Raw genomic sequence first — 23,246 nt, forward strand, 5'->3', positions numbered from 1 at the left:
TACAAAGTTTTTCAGTGAAATTAAACTTGAATCATTGCACAAAAACATTCTAGATACATGTACAAGAATAAACTGGTCCAATTCATTTCAAAAGTTTTTTTTAAGATCATTAAAATTGTTATCACCAATCAGAACAAATAATCTGTGGTAATATTGTGTTATTTTGGTAATCTTAAAAGATTATTTCAAGTTGAGATCAGGATTTCTGTGCTGTAGGAAGAGCTCATGGTGTTTTAGGTCTGTAGCATTATCTGTGAAAATGTGAAAACAGTGAGCAGTTACAGTCATTATATGGTATTCTGTGGTGAAATAGGGAGCGTCTAAACACCACCTAGGCCGCCTTGGTGCACTAAGCTCATGATTGGAAAGTGCTATGAATGAAATAAACATACCATCGGACGTAGTTTTTCATGAACATAATGTATCTGAAATTTTTTGTCATTAAAAATTGTAGTTAAGTCGTAATTTGATTTTTTCTGTCATCAAAGGTTTTGTCTGACGGCACGTGCCAGTAATTAACCAGTTAATAAAATCACTGATCCATGAAGAAATAAAGAAACGTAACAATTACCTGGCATATATATAATTACACCTTCTTGTTTGTCCTGTTACATATTTTGTTTATGCGTGTATTTTGTTTTTGTAGAATTTTAAACAAAACTTTGAATTTCTTTCTTTTTTTGTGTGTATTTTTTGATAGGTTATTTTGAATTTATGATACTTTTATTTGTTTTTAATCAATACTTCATTGTAATTCGAAAGTGCACAATAAATGACTATTATCATAAATTCATTAAATAAGAGCCTTCCCAGTGCAGAAATAATCAAATCAAATCAAATAATTTAATTGCCATATAAATCTGTGAGATGTGGGGTTTAGTATTATTTTAAGTTTAAGCATGACTGTCATCTTTAGCAGTATCTTTCCACTCCGAATTGATCTCTGTGAAGTCAAAATATTTGTTTCTATAATATATAGTTATATAAGTTATATTTAGGGCAGTTAAGAAAGAAGTGTTTTTCGTCCTCAATCTCATTACAGAATTTGCAATATCTCTGATCTCTAGGGATCTTAAGATGTCTACCCTTTTCTATTAAAAGAGTGTGTTCGCTAATTCTGAATTTTGTAAATAGTTTTCTGGAGTCAGAATGGTTATGTTTTGGGTAAAATTCTTGTTTCAAGTTAATCTTAATATTTTTGTATAGGAAACTTTTATTACTTTCGTTTAAGTCCTTTATCTTTTTTTCAAATAGATTATTGAAAAAGACATTGCAATTAGATTTAATTTGCTTTTTTATGTTATTTAATGCTGTACCTGTATTTTGTACAGTTGTTATTATTTCTGGATCAATATCTAATTTGGTTAAATTATCAGTAAGGTAAGTATACCATGTATATAATAATGGACCAATGAATTTGGGAAGAGGAAGAACATGATTTTTTTTAAAATTCTATGGAGTGGTTCACGTGATTTATTTATTCAGGAAACCGAAAATTGTTGTAGAAAAATATTGATTTTCCCTATATATTCAATGTTATTTAGTACCCTATCGGAACATTTTAAAAATGGCTTTTTCTTGAAAACGAAGCCTGTGACATATATTTTTTTACATTTTCTGATGTATATTTTCAATATCTAATTGAGTTCTTAATTCGAAAAAAATCTATGGACTGGTCATTTACTGATCCTTGACCTTAACATACATATACAGAAAGTACCAAGAGCATTTTATGACAATATCTCTCTAAACAGGGTCAGCTTCAGATTCAATATTTTATTAAAGTCTGTACACTTGTAATATAATCATTATAATATAAAATTGAATAAAACAGCAATTTTGTATATTAAAATACAAGTGCCATCCTATAAAGAGTTATGAGAGACTATAGAAATTAATCTAAATTATCACTATATAATTATCATTTAAGGTTGTATTGCGCGACCTTTTTTTGTTTTTATCTTCGTCATTCCATCTCTGGACAGTGGTGGATAGTTGTCTTATTGGCAATCATAACTATCTATTTATATGAAATATAAATTTAATAATTACCTCTTTGCAGAATTTCAAGCGGTCTGTCATACTTGTTGAAAATGGGTTGCCTTGAACCAACCCCAAGGACGCAACATTGTAACTCTTATATTTGAAATAAGTCTGTATAAATTTGTGTTTATTCATGCAAATATTAAAACACTAAATGGAGAAGAATAAAAAGAAAGAAATAGACTACAATATACTCCGCTTCGAGTAAGAGCCAATTTCTATTGTTTTTACTATATTTTCGCAAATCTTTTATTTCGAAAAGCGCAAACAAACACTTTTCCAAAAATAAATTTCTCACAAAGCATCACAGAAAACAGACCTTTTATCATTACTAATTAGGAACAAAGAAAATAATTTACTAGTTAAAAGATAATCCCTCAGAATTGATTGGACCAATCAACAAGGTGATCAGACATGCATTACACATGTAGAGCGCGTGTCACGTTAAAATGTTAATAACTTTTAAATCTCTTTATATCATGGAACCAACTTTTAACATATGTTTTTTAATATAATGATTTATCTTAATTAATGATCTTGGTGCATATTTAACCTTTGCTTCATATCCTTAGTGCAGTATTTATAAATTCGTCAAGCTTCATCGGATTCAATCAACAATATGACAACTGGACACATTACACAAAATCGGCGCGTGCCATATAAAATGTTAATAACTCTTTTATTTCTGAATATATTTACACCAAAATTTAGATATATGCTCTTTATTCAAATCTGTATGGTACTGAATGACCTTGGCGCTTATTTGACTGGTCCATCATGGGCTTAGTGCACTTCCTGGAGCTTAGTGCACCAAGGCGGCTAGGTGGTGTTTAGACGTACCAGTGAAATATGCCTTCCCAATGACAAAATTATATTTGACTACATGTAATGATATTTTTCGTTCATCTTATCACCAAGTGACTCTGGCTCACAGTTTTGAAGGATGTTCAAAAACTTAAACAGACTACAGAAAATCAAGTCAGTGAGAAAAAACATATTTTAGCAAGATCTTTAAAAATGACACATTTCTTGATACATGTATCAGAAAACAGCTTAACCATTAAAAATACTGAAAAAAATAGCTGAAGCGTTTATTTCCAAGAAATAATTATTAAGTTATTTGCTATCTTTAAATGTAAGTACAATATTATATGTTTACTTTAAATTTCTTTCAAACTAAAATAATCACTTTACATATACTGGATGTAATGTAACTGGGAAAACCTCCCAAAACAATCTGAGACCAATATATAAATTATAAGAAACAATGCATTATAAATATGTATTAATGCATCTTCCATAAGATTATATAAATAATATTTAGGAGGCAGTATTCCAGAATGGATACATGCTATTTCTGGGAAAACATGAGCAGAAGGTAGACCAAATATGCAGCCATATACTGGTAAATTATAATTCTTAGAAATGGACAGATATTTCAAAGTGACTGTGCTTCATTTTAAATTTCCATACAGGAATATTGTAGGAGTATTTGCCCTAATCAAAACTAATACAAGTACTAAAACAAATTTTGTGTCAAATCTTCAGTTTCTGTCAAAGATAATTAGCAGATTTTAATGGGGAAAAAATCAAAATTTAATTTCAGTGAGAACTTAATTCTCAAAATTTTGGGTTTATATATAGATGTGAAATGAAATTTTCCCATTCAGTTTATATTAATATTCATACAAATATGATATGTACATAATATATGCCTCCTTCTAGGACTATGACACAGTCTATGTAGAGAGGACAAATGGAGGAAGATCACAATTTCCCAATACTTTAAACTATGGCAAGGGCAAGCTTCTTTATAAATATATTATCAATTTAAATGTTCAATCCGATTGAAATAGCAATCATGTCATGATGTGTACATATATATTATATCTGACAACACTCTAACCCCAAAACACAGTTATTTGTAACAAATTTATTTTAAGAATCGTATTTGCTCTTTTTATTTTAAAGTCAGAATGGAGAACACCAATAAACGCTGTGTTTCTTTGCTTTTTATTTTATCTAGTGCATGTTGGGATTCTGTCTCATAAATTAATAAACCAATCCCTTCTTTTCTGTTATTTTAAAATCATAATCGTGTTTTAATAGGTAATTTTCCCAAGAACATGTTATACCTGTAATACTTCAAGAAGTTTGAAATCAAAACAACATGCAGGGCATTTACCCTTGATCTAAAAATGATGACTCACAAGACTTCAAAGGTTAATTATCTTACTAATTTACCTATCAGAACTTATCATACCTATGATAACACCTGTCTATGGATTACTTATCTGATTTATTACATCTTTTATGGAGTAATTAAAATCACAATTACTCAAAGATTAACATAATTGTGTTGTTAATCTTTGTAAAAAATTAAAAGGAAGCTTATAGGAGTTTTGTCCAGTGTAGGTGTCAAAATTCCGAGATTCAAAAGATGTTATGTAATATGATGACTTTTCAAACATTTCTCATGGTCCTTCTGGAACCACTCCAATTGAGATTAATTTCAAAGTCATGTTGAATTCTTTAAATTATCTACTTGCAACCCTAACTCAAATAACTAAAGGGATTTTTTTTCCCAAAATAAAAAAGTGTTAAAATGGCTAATGTTCTCAAAAGCCTTCATATGTGTACTTTTCCTAATAAATGTGTTTGTCAAGAGAATTAAAATATACCTATTTTGTCTACAACAAGAGCTGTGAATGAAAATAATTACAACCTGAACTTTAAATTAACATATCAAGGTGAATAAAAAATACACTAATGGAAATGTTTACATCCAAGAATATCATAAATTTGAAGTAAGTCCAGAAATCAAACAAATGGTCCAACCTTTTGTTGGTCTCGTCAGGTCAAATTGGCCTTATACAGTGCAATCATACTTCATTGCAAATCAATTTTCAATATATTTTCTGTTGTTAAATGTTCAACAAATCACAAATCTTTTATATCAAAAAAATATATGCAGGCTTTATCAAAACTAGGAACGAAAAGGCAAGTTTTTAACAAATCACAAAAAAAAAAATAAAACTACAGTCATATAGGGATTTTAAATTTATGTTATGTTATGTATTGAATTTATATTTCTTATCTTAATTTCAAGTCAAATGATAAATTCTGAAACAGGATGATTTTGACCAAATATTATGGTTTTTTATTTGAGGTCTCGTAGCTTCTATTTATCTTGCTGTTTCAAAACTATAAATCAAAGTACTGAAGTACTGAACATTGGATGACTGCAAGTTCTTGTGGATGGTCAAAAGCACATGTCACAGAAAAAGATCACATCTCTATACCTGAAGCTGAGGTTAATGTACAGAGATATATTTTTTTCTGAGACAAGTTTGTGCGTGGATGATGAATAAATGACAGGAAATTCAACCGCAAGGTAATAACTATTATATGGTAGTGGTACAAATCAGTATACCTGGGACAATTATACTAATATAATAATAGTCCCAGAATATACACTGGTTTGTTGTTATATATTATATTAATATAACAGTTACATGTATATATAATTTTCATCCATTTGTATATCATTCTATTCTGCTATTCTAATAATAGTGCAGTGCAAGTGCATGGTGGATACTCTTCTGTAAAGATTTTTCTAAAAGATTAGATATGAGAAGCCATTCATATTTTCCCGTAAAAACAATTATAGAGTTACCGGTCCTTGCCGGGAGTGTCGCAAAACGTCTTTGAGATATTCTTTCGCAAGCTTCAACACAATTTTTCGCTACATGTGCATAGAAATTATCAATGATTCTTTATTTATATAAATATATCTAACGACAAAAAATTTTCATATTATTATTTGTGTTTTAAAAAATATATTTATAGGAGTATCCATTGAAAAAATGAATATAGAACAAGCAATAAGTTATTTTGCACTAGATAATGTCTGCAGGTCTTTAATTTTTATAGATCGGTAGAAAACCCAAAACTAATTTGCATGATGGAAATTTAGGTGATAGCAATACATCGGAATGAACTCAGGGTCATCTCTTAAATATGTGTGCACCACATTTTTTATGTTATTTCTTCATAGACAGAAAAAAATATTACAGTCATTCCTTAAGTAATAAAGTGCATTTATAAAAAAAATATGGTTTTGTGAAAGCTATTTTTTAGTAAGCAATCATTGTGTCATTTTTGAGTTCCAGCTCTTTAAAAAAGTGAGCAGACTGACTCATTTCATAAAATACAAATTTAAATTCATCTATTTTAATAAATTAACTTTTCTCAAACCATTTAAATAACATTTTCTTATGTATCAAAAATCTGACTAATTAACTAATTAATATCAAATGTTAGCATATGTTTGATCCTGACATAATCAAGTACTAATCACTTGTCCAACCAACTTTCTCAACCTGTTCTATGACACTGAGCTTGGGTTCATTTGCCAGAAAGTAAAAACAATCAGATGGTGTCATCTGTCACCTTTAATATAAAATTCCTGATACCATCATGTCTGTTATCAAACTGTGTGAGACAAAAAAGAGAACAAGGTTAGTTTTTAATGATTTTTTTTATCATAATATTTTAAGAAAGATTTTTAAAAAGTGAGATCTGTTGTGTTAGTTAATATTTTGAATGTGATTTTTTACTTTTAAATGAAGGGCTCACGTAAGCATGTGATTGGGGCATCAAAGTCGCTTTCCCATCTGTCACTTCGCTTTGCCCTACAGTCAAAAGCAAAATCTAGTTGCCCTGTTGATCATGATACTTGCTTTCAGTCGCTTTCGACATCGGCAAATTATATTCAATATTTATCATGTGGATGAAACAGCAATTTTTCATTTTAAAAAAATTAAGAAATTCAAAGACATAAATGATTTATTTTCTTAAAAAAGAGCATTAATTTTAAGTTGGTTACAAGTTATTTTTATTTGAAATATATACATAGCTAGTGGTAATTATAAATTGGAGGACTTATAGTACATGCTCATAAGATATTGATTTTAAGCTGAATGATGTATGGATTACAGGAGGTTGATTACAGTGTTCTGATATCTCTGTGACATCCAGAGCACTAGAGCAATCTGTGATTAGGATTACATATACCCTTTGTACCCTTCTTTTCTCCAGTCATGTTTTCAATGCAGATATCTACATTCAATGCATATCTAATCAAACTAGATTGAACTTAACTTGTAATTTAAAGGTTTATTCATAATATGGAACTTAAAATTCCAAATTTCAATTAAAAAAATGTCTTTACTCAGCAACAGAATAAACTATAAGTGAAAAAATATAAGCTGCTTGAGATTTGTGATACAAGATACCAGATTTATTTCCAAATTTTAAAACATTAAGCATGTTAGGTGTAGGAATACTTTATTCATGATGCAACTTCCTTAGCATTTTTCCTATTAAATCAGTAGTGAACAGCAAATGGCAAAAATTTTAATTCCAAACTATATTCATTTTGTACATTTCATGAAACACTTTGAAACAGAGATGACTGAGTTTACTTAAATTTCCTTCATTTCAATTAAGGTGTGGGGTGCTAATCACTGTAATAAATGTCTAAACAAGTCTCAATATTGTTAAAAAAATAAAGTTGACAATTTTTGTTTAGAATATATATAAAAATAAAGCAAAAGTGATTAAAGACCTTCAGCACACAGAGTAGTTCCTGACATATCAAATCATCAATAAATGCTAACATTGATTATATAAAACTTTTGAATTACAGACAAATGTTATATTTCAACAAAACATTCTCATGACCATGATGATATGTAAGTCATCTTGCTACGATAATGCTTCATATTTGTATCTTCCTTATAAGGATAGTTGCAGTGATGTTTATGGAAATGAATATTTTTTTTGTATGTAGCTATCTTATTATTGTTGAAAATTAATTTTCCTGATGTGACCTGATTTTTTAAAATATCTATGTAATTTGTTAAAAAAAATATAGGTAAGATAACACTTGTTATGGTGATTGATGAACAATGATATATAAAACTAAAAAAATTCCAGCAGATTTGAAAGGCAGGAATTATTCACATTAAAAACATGCTTGAATGTATAGAAGTTAATAAAATACCACATGATTGTCTTTGTAAATTTTCACTTCTGTTAATGCTTTGTCCAGAATTTCTGGTACTGATAGTTTGTTTCTTGGTGTCCCTGAAAAAGATGAGAATGTTTTGGTGAAAAATGGTTAAAACTCAAGTGAAGTATGGAAATTGATCATTTGACAATTATAGCAAAACATTCACTAAAACAATCAAAATATTTTATTGACATTTGTTGGAAAGTTTCTTGTGACAAACCCTCATGGTTTAAATTTTGGTATAGTTGGGATACTGTGCTCTATGATGATTATTTCACTCAAAATTACAGCAAAAGGGCTGTTAAATTTTATCAGTGATAGGAAGATTTCAGGAGAACATAACCAATGTTTTTCCTATTCTTGGCATTTTTCTAATCAAACAATGAAAATGAAAACGGTTTATTGAAAAATCAATTTATATGAAAATATTTACAAATAAGTACTCCCTGATAATAAACAAATAGAAGAATATGATCATTGTTGAAGCCCGTACTGTGACCAGTCGTTGTTAATTTCTGTGTCATATGGTCTCTTGTGGAGAAATGACTCATTAGCAATCATACTTCTTTTTAAAAAAATACATGTACACATGTATGCTGAAAAAAACTTGCTGAGTATAGGTTGTTTAAGTTCATATCTAAGGGTGAATTCTATTTTACACATTTCTACATATAATGAAGGTACAAACAATTTATTTGATTTATGAAATTTCATTTAGAGAAAACTACTACAATTTTTTTCTCTCAAGAACTCTTTTCTTTTGGTCAAATAATTTTAAAACAATATAACAGGTTTGACACTTTTAAGTTATCTGTTTAAAGACTTAATTCTATTGTCTTTGAATAAAATGACTAAGATAAAGATTATCACAAGACTGACCCAACCAGTAGGACATGATCTTATCTTTAGGACAACAAGTTGACAAGCATATCACCTTAACAAATAGACAGGAAGACATATTTTCCTTCTAGCCAAAACAATAGTGTCAATGTTTATCATTCTGTGACCATTGTTTTTATTTAAGGACAAAACTTAAAGACTGAAATAAAAATAAAATCACAACAAAATCTTCAGAAGTGACATTTTTATCACTTTAACAAGTTATCTACTAATCTAGTCATGAGCAAATCCACTTCTGATTTAAAAAAAAAAAAATGTTACAAATGTATGTCTGAAGTTTACATATTAGAAAATGTAGTGCTTTTTATACGTTTTAACAGAGGAAAAAGTTGTAACATTCAAAATAGTGCTGTTACTCTACTGTTAAGAATAACTAAGCCATGCAAGTAGAAATTAACCATTTACACAGAAAAAAAATCATTATTAGAATGATTTTGCAAACAAAGTTTAATTTAATTGGCTATCAATGGTATTTTTAATTACTTCTTCTTTCAACAGCTACCATATTTGTACTCAAAACAGAACATTGACTGACCTAAAACTTTAGAAAAAAAATATTTAATGAATATTTTAGTTGAAAACTGTTTAACATTTTTAGATTTCAGGATTCATTCAAACACAAAATAAATATACAGAAGTGGAGATCTTCATACTAAACAAATTCAGCTTAAACATACATTACAGTTAACCTTTAAACAAGTAAAAAGAGACCATGTTACTTTTAGTCCAGGACATTGAAGAACAAGTTCTACTATTATGCCCTGCTCAGATTTAAACCATATTGTCATGATTGTGTTATTATTATTGTAATTTTATTATTACTTGCTTTTTTAACATGCAATTTCTATGATAACTGCAAAAACCCAAGGGCATCTAGAAATAATGAACAGTTATCTTTTATCATCTTAAGGCCAACAAGATGACAACTATATGAATGCATAAAGGAAATGAGATGATCTTTTAATTAAATTTTAATAACTGATGGCATGATAACTGTTTCAACCAATTAAATATTTTCCTATAGTATATATATATATTACATATCTCAACTAAATATGTTATAGTCATATAACTGTCCACATCTTAAGTTGTAATATTCAAGGATAACAGAATGCTACCCAGGTATATCATGAAAGACTTAATCAACTTTTTTTATTTTATTTCTTTTCATTTGTAAATTTAACAGCAGGGGATGAATAAATATGCATAATTAAAAGTCATTACTACTATGATGGAAAGGGATATAAGCGGCTGGAAATTTTGTTCCATCCTTTCAAGTGGGACTACTTTTACAAATTACAGTCAAATAAATATAATAACCAGTGATTTTTTTTTCTTTAAATGTGTAACTTTTGACATTAGAATGAATTTCCTATGTATCCAACCAAGGATTTGTAAAGTTAGGGCTACAAATCCTTGATCCAACGTACATGCCTTTGGATAAGTAGGACATTCATATTATTATACATTGAAGCCAACTAACAACTACAAGCATCTACATTATTTGAACTGTTATTTATTTTATCTGAGTTCTATCTGAGACTACTATAACACATGTGTTATAGTAGTCTCAGGTTCTATGTACTTTGTTATTATAGTAGTCTCAGATTTTATTTACAACCAAATGAATCAACTATTAAATCAATAGTACCCAGGATAACTAAATACAAGTCCTAAGTAGCAATATTGCACACAATGTATGACGCTTGCAAAAGTATAAATTAGGTAGATACTAAAATTACAACTGGACCCTAGCTCTCACTTATGTTTGAATCAAGGATTTGAACGTTAAATAAGTTATTGAAATTATAAATCGATACAGATTTTGCAGGCGTTTGACATAAAAGTGGGCGACATCATTTTTAACCTGGCAAGGCTTGAATGTGTATCATTCCTAGAACATTCAGATTGTTTGCAGAAAATATTTTTCTAAAACAGTCCATGTTGTTTTCACCGGAAGTGTAAGAAATAAGGGGGCGTGTTTTTCCAAACTCGTATTATCCAATCAAATCTCTCTGTTCTGGGATCAAAGGGTAAAGTGCGTGCACTTTGTGTATTCCACATGGCGGTAAATGTTTCTTTGTTTACGTTTTTTAATTAGGTATATTTTTGTTATTTCAATACCGCGTTTACCACTTACAAGTGTCAATGCATACACGAATCTTTCCTGAATAATTTGGTATGCAGCTTTTATGATAAATTTCAGTGAAAATATTTTTAATAAAGTATTTTGAAAGCTCTATCGTAAAAAAAAAATTTTTCTGACATATGAAGAAAAATGTTGAAAAATATATAAAAGGAGAACATAAAGAAATGATATGAGACACACAAAACGCTAGAATCATATTTATTGTTGAATTACGGTTTTACTATTTTAGTTTTTTATTATAAAACTTGTTCTCTAAATTTTGTGTTTCGCGCGTTACGCTGTAAAGGAAGTTTCATCCTCGTTTCATCTACAGTAAGGTTTGAATTAAAAAATAAAAATGCTCGTCCAATGGATCGCATTTTATTGACCGATCTTATATAACTAAAAAGAATTGGTATATTTGTTTATTTGATATGTTTGTTTAGTGCTAAATCCCCCTTGGCGGGATGTCGCGAACATAGGGGGCATTTCTTCACAGTTCAGTTGGCCATTGAACGTCGAAGGATGAACACGGGTATTGCAATGGATTAACAAAAAATAGAGAAAATAGCCAATGAATGTTATAATTACAGTAAGAATCAAATAACCGATGCCTTGTTTAACTGTTTTTATCATGCATTATTGAATTTTGAGGAAAATTACAGCCGATTGTGGAAAGTTCGTTTGGCGCGTTGGCAGGTGAAAGATGATTGGAAAAATATTGTTCTATTGAATGAAATCCAGTGAATTCTGACTAAAATTTGGAGAGATATTGGAGATTTAATTCTACTTATTTTATATATTGAGTATTTGGACACATTTTTGTAATTTCTGATATTATAGCGGACATCCGTGTGCCAACTCCCGATGGCCAGTGTGCTTCCATTTGGAGGTCATATCATAGCAAAAAATGAATAAATGGTTTTGAATCGAGTGTTTTTATAACCAATAACCATTTTTCTTTGCAGGCAGAGAAGGATAAAGGAATCTGCGACGAGAATGTCAAGGAAAAGGTAAGTTTATTTCTAGTACCCATTGAATTTTCGTCCCGCGCCATCTTGACAAAGCTCAATCAGTCATTGACCCCTTTTGGTGGGAACGTAAAATAAACAAATTGTTTTCTTTGTTACAGTGCTCGATTGCAGTCAAGAGTTAGCATTGAAAGTTCTTCATCATCCATTGCAGTTTCTACTGTGAGTCGAAAAAGAAAGGCAGAAGAGGTAAGCCATAAAAAAACCTCGCGGCAAAACTAAATGTCAATTTCTTTGTTCATTCATTTGGACGCGAGCATCGGAATTCGTATTGAATAACTTTATGTAACAATCGAACAAATTTGTTTTCCATTACAGGATTTAGAAGATGAAATGATTGGAAGTAAAAGGAGTCGGAACTATCGAATTGAGGTATATTTTATTTGCAAAATTGAATTTTTTAAGATGGATTAAGTGTTGAAAATTTCACTTGTAATGTGAAGGAATTTACAAAAAATAACAAAAATTGCATTGGTCAAGATGAAATTGTTTATGGCAAATCAAAGTTAATAATATTTTCCTTAACTAGACCATGAATTGTAAAGTTATATTATTTTAAACTATTTTTTATCAATTTTTCTTCTTATTTTATTTCTTGACCTACTTTTAAAAAAGCCTCCATATAAAACCAGTCTAATTTTAGAAAGCGTTTTATTTACATTTATTTTTATCTGTAATGATCAGAAGACAATTTAAAAAGAAAAGCAAGATTTAAAGAAAATATATAGTTTCTATACACCATGCCTTAGAAAAACAAAAATCTAGTTAATTGTACTGTTTATAAATTGATTGTTATGACAAACAATGTCCAAGCTCTGATTTAATTGAATTGACCAAGAATGTTTATTTAGCTCCATATACATGCTTTGTTCATATAGAAAATACAATAAATTACATCATACCCAAGCCCAATTTATTTTACTTACAAAATAACAACTTATGGTAAATGGTTTTATTGTACAATATTTTAATAGTAAAATGCTTTTTTCCTGATTAGATTGTTTAAAATGAGCTTTAACCAGATTTTTTTTTTAACAAATGAGTTATACTTGATTTATGAAGAATAGGGGTAAACCCTACACGACAAAAAAATGTTTTGTAAACAACTTTTATTTATATATAAGAAATATGCATTTTTTGTTGTTGTACTAATTGTGCAGTTATACTTTGCCATTACTTGCACTTTGCAAAATTAGCCACGGTGGGCAACTCCTTTATATTATCATTATCACTTGAAACTTATTAAAAAAAATTAATCACAATGTAGCTGTATATTTAAAAAAATAACTTCATTTTCAAATACAAGTTGGAAAGGAATTTTTCTAGTTTAAAAAATAATGTCATGGATGAACACGTGCTGTAATGCAGTTTTAAGCTTTGTACAAATAATCTGGGGAATTTTATAATAAATAAAAATAGTTATAACATCAGAATCACCTTTATTTGAGATTGGCTTTGTATACCCTACATGTATATGTAATCTTCCAAGTTGTAAAGTACTCCCTTCCCTGTAAAAGTAAGGTACTTTAAAAGTTAAAAAAAAATATGTATGTCTTTTGTGGGTGAGTTGAGATTTTTATCTTGTCTTGACGGAGTCGAGATTTAGGTATGCTGTTTCCATCAGCAGCTTTGGTGGTGTTGTCAGCAATTTGTTTGTGATGAGGTCAGTTTAAGGGGAACCACTTATGATTAGTACTGATAATTGGTATGCTGTGGTTTAGGTGTTGGCACATCTCATTTCCTTGGAAATTATTTTGCCCCTGCCTTTTATACCCTATTGGCTTCATATGTAAAAATCTTATCATTTGAGAATTTTGATATTATTAGTTTTGATGTTGAGATTTAAACAGTAATTTATAAGTAACATATTTCTTGTTCTTTTCTTCTTCAGAACACCTGGATTCCAATTTCACATGAGAGTTCAATAACAACATGTACGTTGGTGCCTACCAGTGAACCTTTGTCTCCTGTCTCTGATAGAAGTTCATCTCCAGATTTGACCTTAGGAGCAAAGTTCCGATTCCGAAATTATTTTACACCAACCGTCTCTCGACATTCTCCTCTGCCAAGATTTAGTTGGGCTGACTCCAGAGAAGTATGGCAAAACATGATGACCAAAGAACAACACTATGCAAGAAACCCAAATGTGTTCGACAAACATCCTATGCTACAACCAAGAATGAGAACAATTCTTTTAGATTGGTTGATAGAGGTAAAGTAGCAAAATTTTTTACTTTTAAAATTGAATTCTCTTCCTCTCCTAAAGCATGATTGCTAAACACTTTATTTTTAAATAAAAATTTCAAGAACTATCATTGCAACTTTAAGATTTATAACTGTCTTCAATCAGCAGGAACATCAAGGACCAATTTTCTTGGAAAATAAAAAAAACTAGGAAATCAGACTTGAATTTGTGAAAAGTAAAAAAGTTTGCATTTATCAAACTCTGAATAACTGGTGACAAAACTTTGGGGGGGAAATTAAATGGGACATTGTCAAGAAATCAAGTTATTTTTTAATTTATTTTCAAGGAATACTTGTGTTAAATATATGCTTTTTGTCTTTTAGGTGTGTGAAGTATACAGGTTACATAGAGAAACATTCTACCTCGCTACAGATTTTTTGGATAGATTCCTTTGTTCGTCACACAATGCACAGAAACACCAACTACAGCTAGTTGGTATTACATGTTTGTTTATTGGTGCCAAATTAGAGGTAAATACTATAGTCTTGTATTATTTTTAATTTTAGTTTCTTGTGTACAATTTGGAGATAAGTATGGCGTTCATTATCACTGAACTAGCATATATTTGTTTAGGGGCCAGCTGAAGGACGCCTCCGGGTGCGGGAATTTCTCGCTACAGTGAAGACCTGTTTGTGACCTTCTGCTGTTGTCTTTTCTATGGTTGGGTTGTTGTCTCTTTGACACATTCCCCATTTCCATTCTCAATTTTATAACCAGCAGTTAAAAATGTACATTTTCATTCACAAAGAAACCTTCTCTACTTGTAGCCTTAATTCAACCTTTTCATAAAATTTTAAATAGCCTTGATTCTTTAAAAACTGAATAAATTCAAGAGAAACAATCAAAGATCTTCAACTAATTCAGAAAATGGTATAAAAATATTGTTGAGATGTTTTAACAATCAAAAATCATTGAAGAGGTCACCAACTTGGAAAAGGTGTATGAACATGTGGCATGTTTAAAAAAAATTCATTCAAGATACTTTTTTTTGATTTGTTCCATTTTTCATGTTGACAAACTGGCATCAGTATTAGTTGTTAAACTTTTTTTTCATTTTCTTTGCAGGAAATTTATCCACCCAAACTTGCTGAATTTGCTTATGTTACTGATGGTGCTTGTACAGAAGAAGAGATCATGGATCAAGAACTTGTAATAATCAAGGTAAAATAAAGAAAGTTTATTTAATACAGGACCATTTTTTGTTACAATAGATGAATATTAAACTTTCAATGATAATTGATGTGATTATACATAATATTTACAAGCTGCAAAAAATGTTAAAGGTAGTAATACTATTAATTTCAAAACTTATGCTATTGTACATTTTCCCCAAGAAAATAATTTGCTTTGTGTTTCTATGAAATCCACATGTAAAATGGTTTAACAAAACAACAATTGCTTTTTTAAGTAATAAAATTTTCAAAAATAATAATGTTTGCTTTGCTATAACATGGTACTAATGGTCTAGCATAATATAAACGAAATTGTTAAATGAATTTGGTGTTTCTTTTCAGGCTTTGAACTGGGATCTGTCTCCTGTCACTGCTAATGGTTGGTTAAATGTCTACCTCCAAGTTGCCAATATAGAGTATATTACAGATACTGAGCATGGTTTTGTCTTTCCTCAATACTCATCACATGCTTTTGTGCAAATCGCTCAGGTAATAATTGCTTGTTTTTAAAGTTAAACAAAGTATGCAGTTTAAAAAAATAAAATGTCCCTAGTAACACATAGTTAACACAGTTTTTGAAAGGCTTTTTTTTATAAAACTTTTTTTTATATTTCTTTAAATTTTGTATTTTCAAAGAAGATATTTAAAGTTTTGGATTTTTTGGGGGGAGACAGGGGTTGTTAAATGTACAGAAATCAAACTGACAAAGACCATTCATGTCTGTAATTGATTGCACATTTATTCAGTGAAATTATTTTTTGTGTTTTTCTTTTTCAGTTGATAGACTTATGTACATTAGATATTGGTTGTTTAGCGTTTACTTATAGTGCTATTGCTGCTGCTGCTTTATATCACCTCACTGATGAAGATGTAGCATTATCTGTCTCAGGTAAATTAAAATTTATTTTCTGTTCTTACGATCAACAGCTTACCACATAAAATGTGATCTTTTTGTTCATTATAATTTAATTGTAAAGTAGAGTCAACAGTGAGTTAACCTAAAGATCTCAGAAATGCTCCATTTGTATCAAACTAAGTTGTAAAAAGTTTGAGTGTTATATCATTGGCACTCGTACCACATCTTTTTATATCTATATATAAAGGACACTGCAAGAGTGTAGATAAAACAACAAATCATTAGCTTTTCTTTAAATGTGAAAATGAGCTGGAAATGATCAGTTTTACATATTTAGTATATTCCTGATAACTATTCCAAAAGACCGTCATAAAATGTTTTATTAAACTGTAAATTCTTTATACATAGGGTACAAATGGCAAGATATTTTACCGTGTGTGAATTGGATGACACCTTTTGCGCAAACCACAAGGGAGAAAGGTCATGTGGAGGTCAAGTTCTTCAGTAATGTTGCAACAGAAGACTGTCATAACATACAGACACATGAAATAGATATTAATCTTTTGGTAAGTAAAAGTTTATTATAGCATTTTAAGGTAAAAAAACAATTACATTTGGGTTTTCACTTTTAAAAAACTTCCATTCAGTGTTTTTCACCCGTATTTTTCAAAATTAACAAATGAATTTGAAAAAAAGTTCTTTTTCCCTAGGCTATTTCAATTCATCATTTCACATAATGTATATATCATATATATGTATATGTATTGACCTCTAAATGTCTTAGTTATGTGAGCCTTTTGGGTTGCTGTCTGGAGTATGCATATATTGTATGAAAAAGAAATTTCTATATTTATATTGAGCTAAAGAATAAAACAATATATGCTACATGTATGTGGTTTTTGTTTCTAAAATATTTTTGCTTGTTACAGGAAAGAGCTCAAGAAATTCAAGAACAGCTGATGACGTTACATAGGTCTTCAAGTCCTGACATTCAAGCTCAAGTTATAACACAATTAACACCACCCAGTAGTAATAAAAAGGGCAACAGTATTGTATCAGAAGACAAAGAAAATAAAGAACAGATTTCAATTGACGTAGAATATCAACATCAGACAGTGACGTGAAGTCAATCTATAAATGAAACCTAATTTCTTTTGTGCCAAGGTCAGGGTTAACCAGGGAAAGAAATCGACGTTCAATGGCTGTTCTCTAACTTATAGAGTAATGATTGAATGAAGTGGAATAAATGGTGTCGCTAATGAATGAATTGAATGATTGAGATAATATATTATTTAAGTCTTATAAAAGTAATATATGTGTTGGAAGGGTTGGAGATAAATTGCATATTTATTTATGGACATTGTAAAGTGCAATACACAGATGACTTTGTTCTTTTAAAGGACAATTCCCATAGCCAAACAGGGCTAATAGTGCTTTTATTTTTGTTGTTTGTATTAAATGTATTATTTAGAAGTAAACATAGAATGAAATGTTTGACATGTGCAGAACCTGTTAAATAATGTGTATGAGATATGTATTTAATATGGATTTAATATGGATTTAAGTAAGCAGTTTTATCTTGGAAATGTTTTATCCAATGTTCCACAATCTAATGGGAAGTGTCACTGCTTAACATGTTTACAGTAAAGTTTCCTTACTTTAATGGTTAAGTTTATTAGAACTTTGCCAAAGATTAAATCAAAATGTGTTCATGAAATATACTTTTTGTTTACTCACCAAATGTGTTCAATTTGTTGACATTTTTACCATACCCATATTGTGTTCATTATGTGTATGAATGATTGCATTTTGATTAATTGAAAGCAGACTGTATGTGTATGTTTCTCTTCCATTATTTATGAATTTTAATAGAGATAATGCTGTTTTTATGTTTCAAAATGTATATTTTTTTAAACCACAAAACACAATTAAAAAAAATAATAAAAAACTTCAAAAATGTCTTAAAAATGTGTTATGATCATGTTTAGGTAACTAAGTTGCTTAGTACAAAATATGCCATATATTTAACATGTGTAAAAGTATTACATATATTGAGTACATTGTCAAATGCTTAGTAGTTTAGAAAAGACTGGTACATATTACATATCATGTCATGTCCAAAAATGTACTATGAAGTCTTAGAACAACCTCAATGTTTCAAAACTTATTCATTAGACAATTCTTCAAACAGAAAAGTAAAACCAATGTTGAGTTTTGCTCATGAAAATATTAACAACACTAAATTTAATTGCAGTACAAACAACCCATATTTTACTTCTGGTATTTTCACTTGAGCTGTGCAGTTATGGTCATAATACGCATTATAGTCTTGCACAGTACTAGTTGAAATGTCGAGAGTAAAAATGGGTTACTTTGTTATGAAACAAGACGTAACTAAATGGTTGACATAAGGCTGTTCTGTTACAAATAGTCAAAAACGAAACTATGTGTGTTTAGTGTAAGGGCTGTTTCAGTAAAACATATTTGGTACCCAGGGAAGTCGCTTGTAAAATTCAGTTACTACCTATGGAGGTGAATTTATCCAATATAAAAACTACTTGTCATCAATGATGAGAGTTAAGTGTGCCTTCCCTGGTTCTCATACATGTTTTTATGGATCAGCTCAAAACTTAATTATCAACCCACCATCAAACTTTTCCTGTACAGTATTACAAATTGGAAGTTAGGCATTCAACCTATTCAACTACCAATACACAACATAACATTCATAAAAACCATATTGAGTCATGTTCGTTGACAGATTACAAATTGCAAACTTTCTGTTAAATAATATAAACAGGATCGTAAATCACAATATTTTCCAGCTAGTGATTTGGATAAAAACATCATATCCATAATTCATTGAAAAGAAACCCTAAACACACATACTTTGTTCTTTTTGGGTTTATGTAGCAGAATTCAAAAACTTCTGGCTGTCTTATTTTCATTAAGAAAATCATAAAAATAGCTTGATGAGATGAAATGTACTGGTCTTGTTTCAAATCCTATAGATCATAAGTTTATAACATATATCATTAGTTAATCATAACTGAATGTGCAAGCTTTTAAAAAAAAAATCAACAGCTGTAGTGTGAATAATAGGTTGGATATAGCATCAACTTAGAATAAGTTTTTTGTCCGAAATAGTGTTAAAATTAAAGATATGGCTTTTAGTTTTTAAAAAGAAATATTTTGTGGAACAGGAATTGAAGAAAGGGTGTTAAAGTTCAGTTCATATAAAAGTATAGAAAATTAGAAAATGCACTTGAAATGGTGAATAGCAATTATACTCATAATATTATATTTTGTAATTTTTAAAGATATTGCACATTTTCAGTTAATTATAGGTTTGGTTTATATAATCTTTTGTGCAGTGTGGATTTTACTAATTTGTTAGATTGCAAGGTTATAGGGCAAGTTTGCTGTGTTTTTTGTGGGAATAAATGGGATCTGTATGTTTTTTGAGTGGAAAAGCAGTTGTCAGAATATTTTATGAATATTTCTGTTTTATGATTGTGTAATGTGTATTCTGGTTGTAAAAGTTTTGTTAAATTTGATGGTTGAAAGACTTGTTATCTTTGGTTGAAAACTTGATGAAATTCGATTGTTACTGTTACTCTGCAATGAATGGCATTGCTTGTTATTTAAATTCAGGTTATTAGATATTTTTTTATACCATAAGTGTTCAGTATAGTATTTGGAAATTGGTTACTACCATCAATTGGGTTTTATGTTATCAAATCCTATCCAGGAAAACTCGATTTAGTAATCCCATTCATCTCTGCTTAAGATGACTCTTAAACCGTGATTTTTTTTAAATTGAAAGATTATTTTCATCTGTTTTTCCCTGAAGTTAATAATACCCTATACGTACATTTCCTTTGGAGAGAATTATTCACTATCTTGATTGATATATCCTCAAAACTGTACATACTTATAAATAAAATTAAAGATTTAAAAAAAAAGATTACAGGGAAATTGTATTAAATGTTAAGTAGATGAAAGTAACTAGATATGGATTGAATATCTGTCTCCAAAATACTTACATTATATTTTTCTATATTTTCTTTGCTATTCTTTATAGATTTCTTATAGATAAATGTCTACTAGTCCTTAAAACATTGATATTAATAAAATGGAAGCATCTCAATATTAAATGAATTGTCTCTAGTCTTGAATCTTCGTGATTGTCTGTTGAAGCAGAATGGCAAACATAAAACTGTATGTAAAAGGTCCCCACTTTTCATCAGCTCTTGTAATAATTTTGTTCATCCTAAATAGTCTTACAAGTGACATTTTGTAGCATCTTAAAAGAATGTTATCCAAGAAAGTAAAATTGAATTTTATGTTTTGACTTTAAGGTTCTGTTACTATAAAACTTACTTTATTGATGCAAAATATATGTGAAGTGAACATAGCATTTTTATGACAAACTTGTTTGTAAAATACAAAATAGTAGTGTTGCAAAGTGAAAGTTATGTAAGGTCCTAAATGTATAATAGTATAATATGAATAGGGAGGTGTTCCCTATGAATTGTAATATACTACTGGCTGTTACAAATACTGTTATCTGTTTAAGCATTCTTCAGTTTACCTTTGTTAAGTTTAATGTAAAAGCACAAAATGCTTGCTTATTCAATCGAACATTTGGACACTTCAAAGAAGCAATAGTGTATTTTTAAGGAGAATTCTCTAATCCTAGTTCCTTAGGCTGATTTCAATATATCTTTATAAGGCTACAAAGAGGCTTGAAGTAGATGAACAGTTTTACATCTTTAATTTTCAATCTATATTTGTAGATATAAAAAAAAAAGAATGGGTGGAAACAAACTTGAAGTGTTCTATTAAATAGTTCACTTCATAAATGGTAAAACTTTATTAGTATTCTATGAATACTGATATTTTGATATTTGTAGATACTGTATTTTGTAACAGCCAAAAAGATGTTTTGAAATATACACTTTCCTCTTGATCTATATCTCATTTTTATTTATTTTTAATGAATTTGTGAACATTTATTTTAATTAATTTAACAACTATTTAAAAGGAGAACAATTTTGTGTCTTGTACAAAGTGTTTTAAAGTATTTTATTTATTTTTATTTATGGAGTTATTGACTGGGTTTTAACATATCATTTGGAGCTTGAGTGTTGAGAATATTTTATAATGGTTTAAGTTTCTATCACAATTAAATTTTACTATCTGCATAAGTGTTGAAGTAAGAGAACAGAAAACTAATTTTTCCATAATTTGGAATCTTGCTGAAATGATGTTGCAGTTGGAAAATTTATGATGACTGGGTGGTAACTATAAAAAATCTTTCCTCAAATCTGAAAAAATAATTTGGAAGAAATTAATCTTTCTCATGTCAAAATTGTACCTAGTGAACTTTAATTGTGATAGAAATTATAAAACAAAAAATACAACTCTTTTGGTTATCCCTTAGTATCAAGTAATCTTGATTTTTTTCTTTTAAATCTGTCGGATTTTATTTGAGTAAACAATTTTCTATTCATTTATTGCTTTAAGCAAACCTAACTTCTTTTTATATTTTTGCCTTGAGGAAGGTTTAAAAACTTTCATTTTCATGTTCTTAAGTTATTTTTGTACATCATTGAATATATATATAAAATTACAAAAAGCTATATTCAAAAATATTTTTGTACTTTATTAAATATATTTAATCAAATCTAAATACTAAATAAAAATTGTGACATTTGTCTTAATAATCATATATCTTTATGTAAAATTTAAAATAAAAAAAATGATGAAATAAAAATCTAGAAAAATAGAAATAACCAATATGGAATTTGAATAATATATTTGTGAAGTAAATGGTATACAGTTGTCACATATTGTATGACACATCTATTGAGATTTGTGTATGTACAATATTTGCTTTAAACAGTTAAAAAGTTCATACAAAATACAATATTATCCATTATATAATATGGGCAATAATATTTGTAAGTATGCTATATGGAAAACTAGCACAATTTTTATCTGAAAAAAAAATGTTATGGTTTTTTTTTAATTAAGGAAAAATGGATTCTTCAATACACATGATACATTGTATACAGTCACCATGTAGCCAGGACTTGAACATTTGTCAATTGTTAAATGTAATGTTAAGTTTTAAAATCTTAAAAAAACTTATTTTTAGAGTATTGTAATATATACACATTACTAATAAATGTTGTAAATCCAGAATCTTTCTTATGTTTCATGCTTTCCTTTAGTTGTTTATTAGGACATATCAAGACCAGTTGGATTGTATTTCAATATACTTAATACGAAATTTGCTCAATGTTGATGGCCTAAACCTATGTTTTCTTTTTATGCCCAATTTATGGGCATTATGTTTTCTGGTCTGTGCATTCGTCTGTTTACTTCTTAAAAGCTTTATATTTTAGAAGGTGGAAGACCTGGATGCTTCATACTTTGTATATAGATGTCTCATGTAACGAACTTTCTGTCAGTCACATGTCCAATGTCCTTGACCTCATTTTCATGGTTCAGTGACTACTTGAAAAAAAGTTAAGATTTTTTGTAATGTTAAATGCTCTCTTATTATAAGTAATAGGATAACTATATTTGATATGTGCTTACCTTGCAAGGTCCTCATGCCTGTCAGACAGTTTTCACTTGACCTCGACCTCATTTCATGGATCAGTGAACAAGGTAAAGTTTTGGTGGTCAAGTCTATATCGCAGATACTATAAGCAATAGGTCTAGTATATTCGGTGTATGGAAGGACTGTAAGGTGTACATGTCCAACTGGCAGGTGTCATCTGA

General features: G+C 29.1%; 2 protein-coding genes across 4 annotated transcripts in view; one reads left to right on the forward strand and one right to left on the reverse strand.

Annotated features, from left to right (window-relative positions):
* LOC143079664 (uncharacterized protein F13E9.13, mitochondrial-like) overlaps positions 1–11,000 on the reverse strand; it is a 35,953-nt gene extending 24,953 nt beyond the window's left edge. The window contains exons 1-2 of the mRNA XM_076255131.1: positions 10,887–11,000; positions 8,111–8,193 (exon numbers count right to left, since the gene is read on the reverse strand). Of these exons, the coding sequence (XP_076111246.1) occupies positions 8,111–8,193; positions 10,887–10,962 (159 nt within the window). The 5' untranslated portion in view covers positions 10,963–11,000. The remainder of the gene's footprint in view (positions 1–8,110; positions 8,194–10,886) is intronic.
* Positions 6,508–22,661, forward strand: LOC143079663 (G1/S-specific cyclin-E-like). Of its 3 annotated transcripts, none has more exons than XM_076255128.1 (11): positions 6,508–6,563; positions 12,116–12,160; positions 12,280–12,367; positions 12,497–12,550; positions 14,070–14,390; positions 14,747–14,893; positions 15,489–15,584; positions 15,938–16,084; positions 16,373–16,484; positions 16,860–17,017; positions 17,381–22,661. In XM_076255128.1, exons 1-11 carry the CDS (start codon positions 6,523–6,525, stop codon positions 17,573–17,575), a joined length of 1,404 nt encoding a protein of 467 aa, XP_076111243.1. In that variant the 5' UTR covers positions 6,508–6,522; the 3' UTR covers positions 17,576–22,661. The 3 variants fall into 3 exon arrangements, with proteins under 3 accessions (XP_076111243.1, XP_076111244.1, XP_076111245.1); XM_076255129.1 differs by lacking the exon at positions 6,508–6,563 and adding an exon at positions 10,116–10,141; XM_076255130.1 differs by lacking the exon at positions 6,508–6,563 and adding an exon at positions 11,621–11,739.
* Positions 22,662–23,246: the final 585 nt, after the last annotated feature.

Source organism: Mytilus galloprovincialis, chromosome 6 (genome assembly GCF_965363235.1).
Source record: "Mytilus galloprovincialis chromosome 6, xbMytGall1.hap1.1, whole genome shotgun sequence".
Lineage (NCBI taxonomy): Eukaryota > Metazoa > Mollusca > Bivalvia > Mytilida > Mytilidae > Mytilus > Mytilus galloprovincialis.

Excerpts from the sequence above, each read along its gene's own strand:
- LOC143079663 (XM_076255128.1), top strand. The coding sequence starts at position 6,523 with ATGTCTGTTATCAAACTGTGTGAGACAAAAAAGAGAACAAG. Across the intron at positions 12,368-12,496 it reads GAAAAAGAAAGGCAGAAGAG|GATTTAGAAGATGAAATGAT; the intron begins GTAAGCCATAAA and ends TTTCCATTACAG. Across the intron at positions 16,085-16,372 it reads CTTTTGTGCAAATCGCTCAG|TTGATAGACTTATGTACATT; the intron begins GTAATAATTGCT and ends TTTCTTTTTCAG.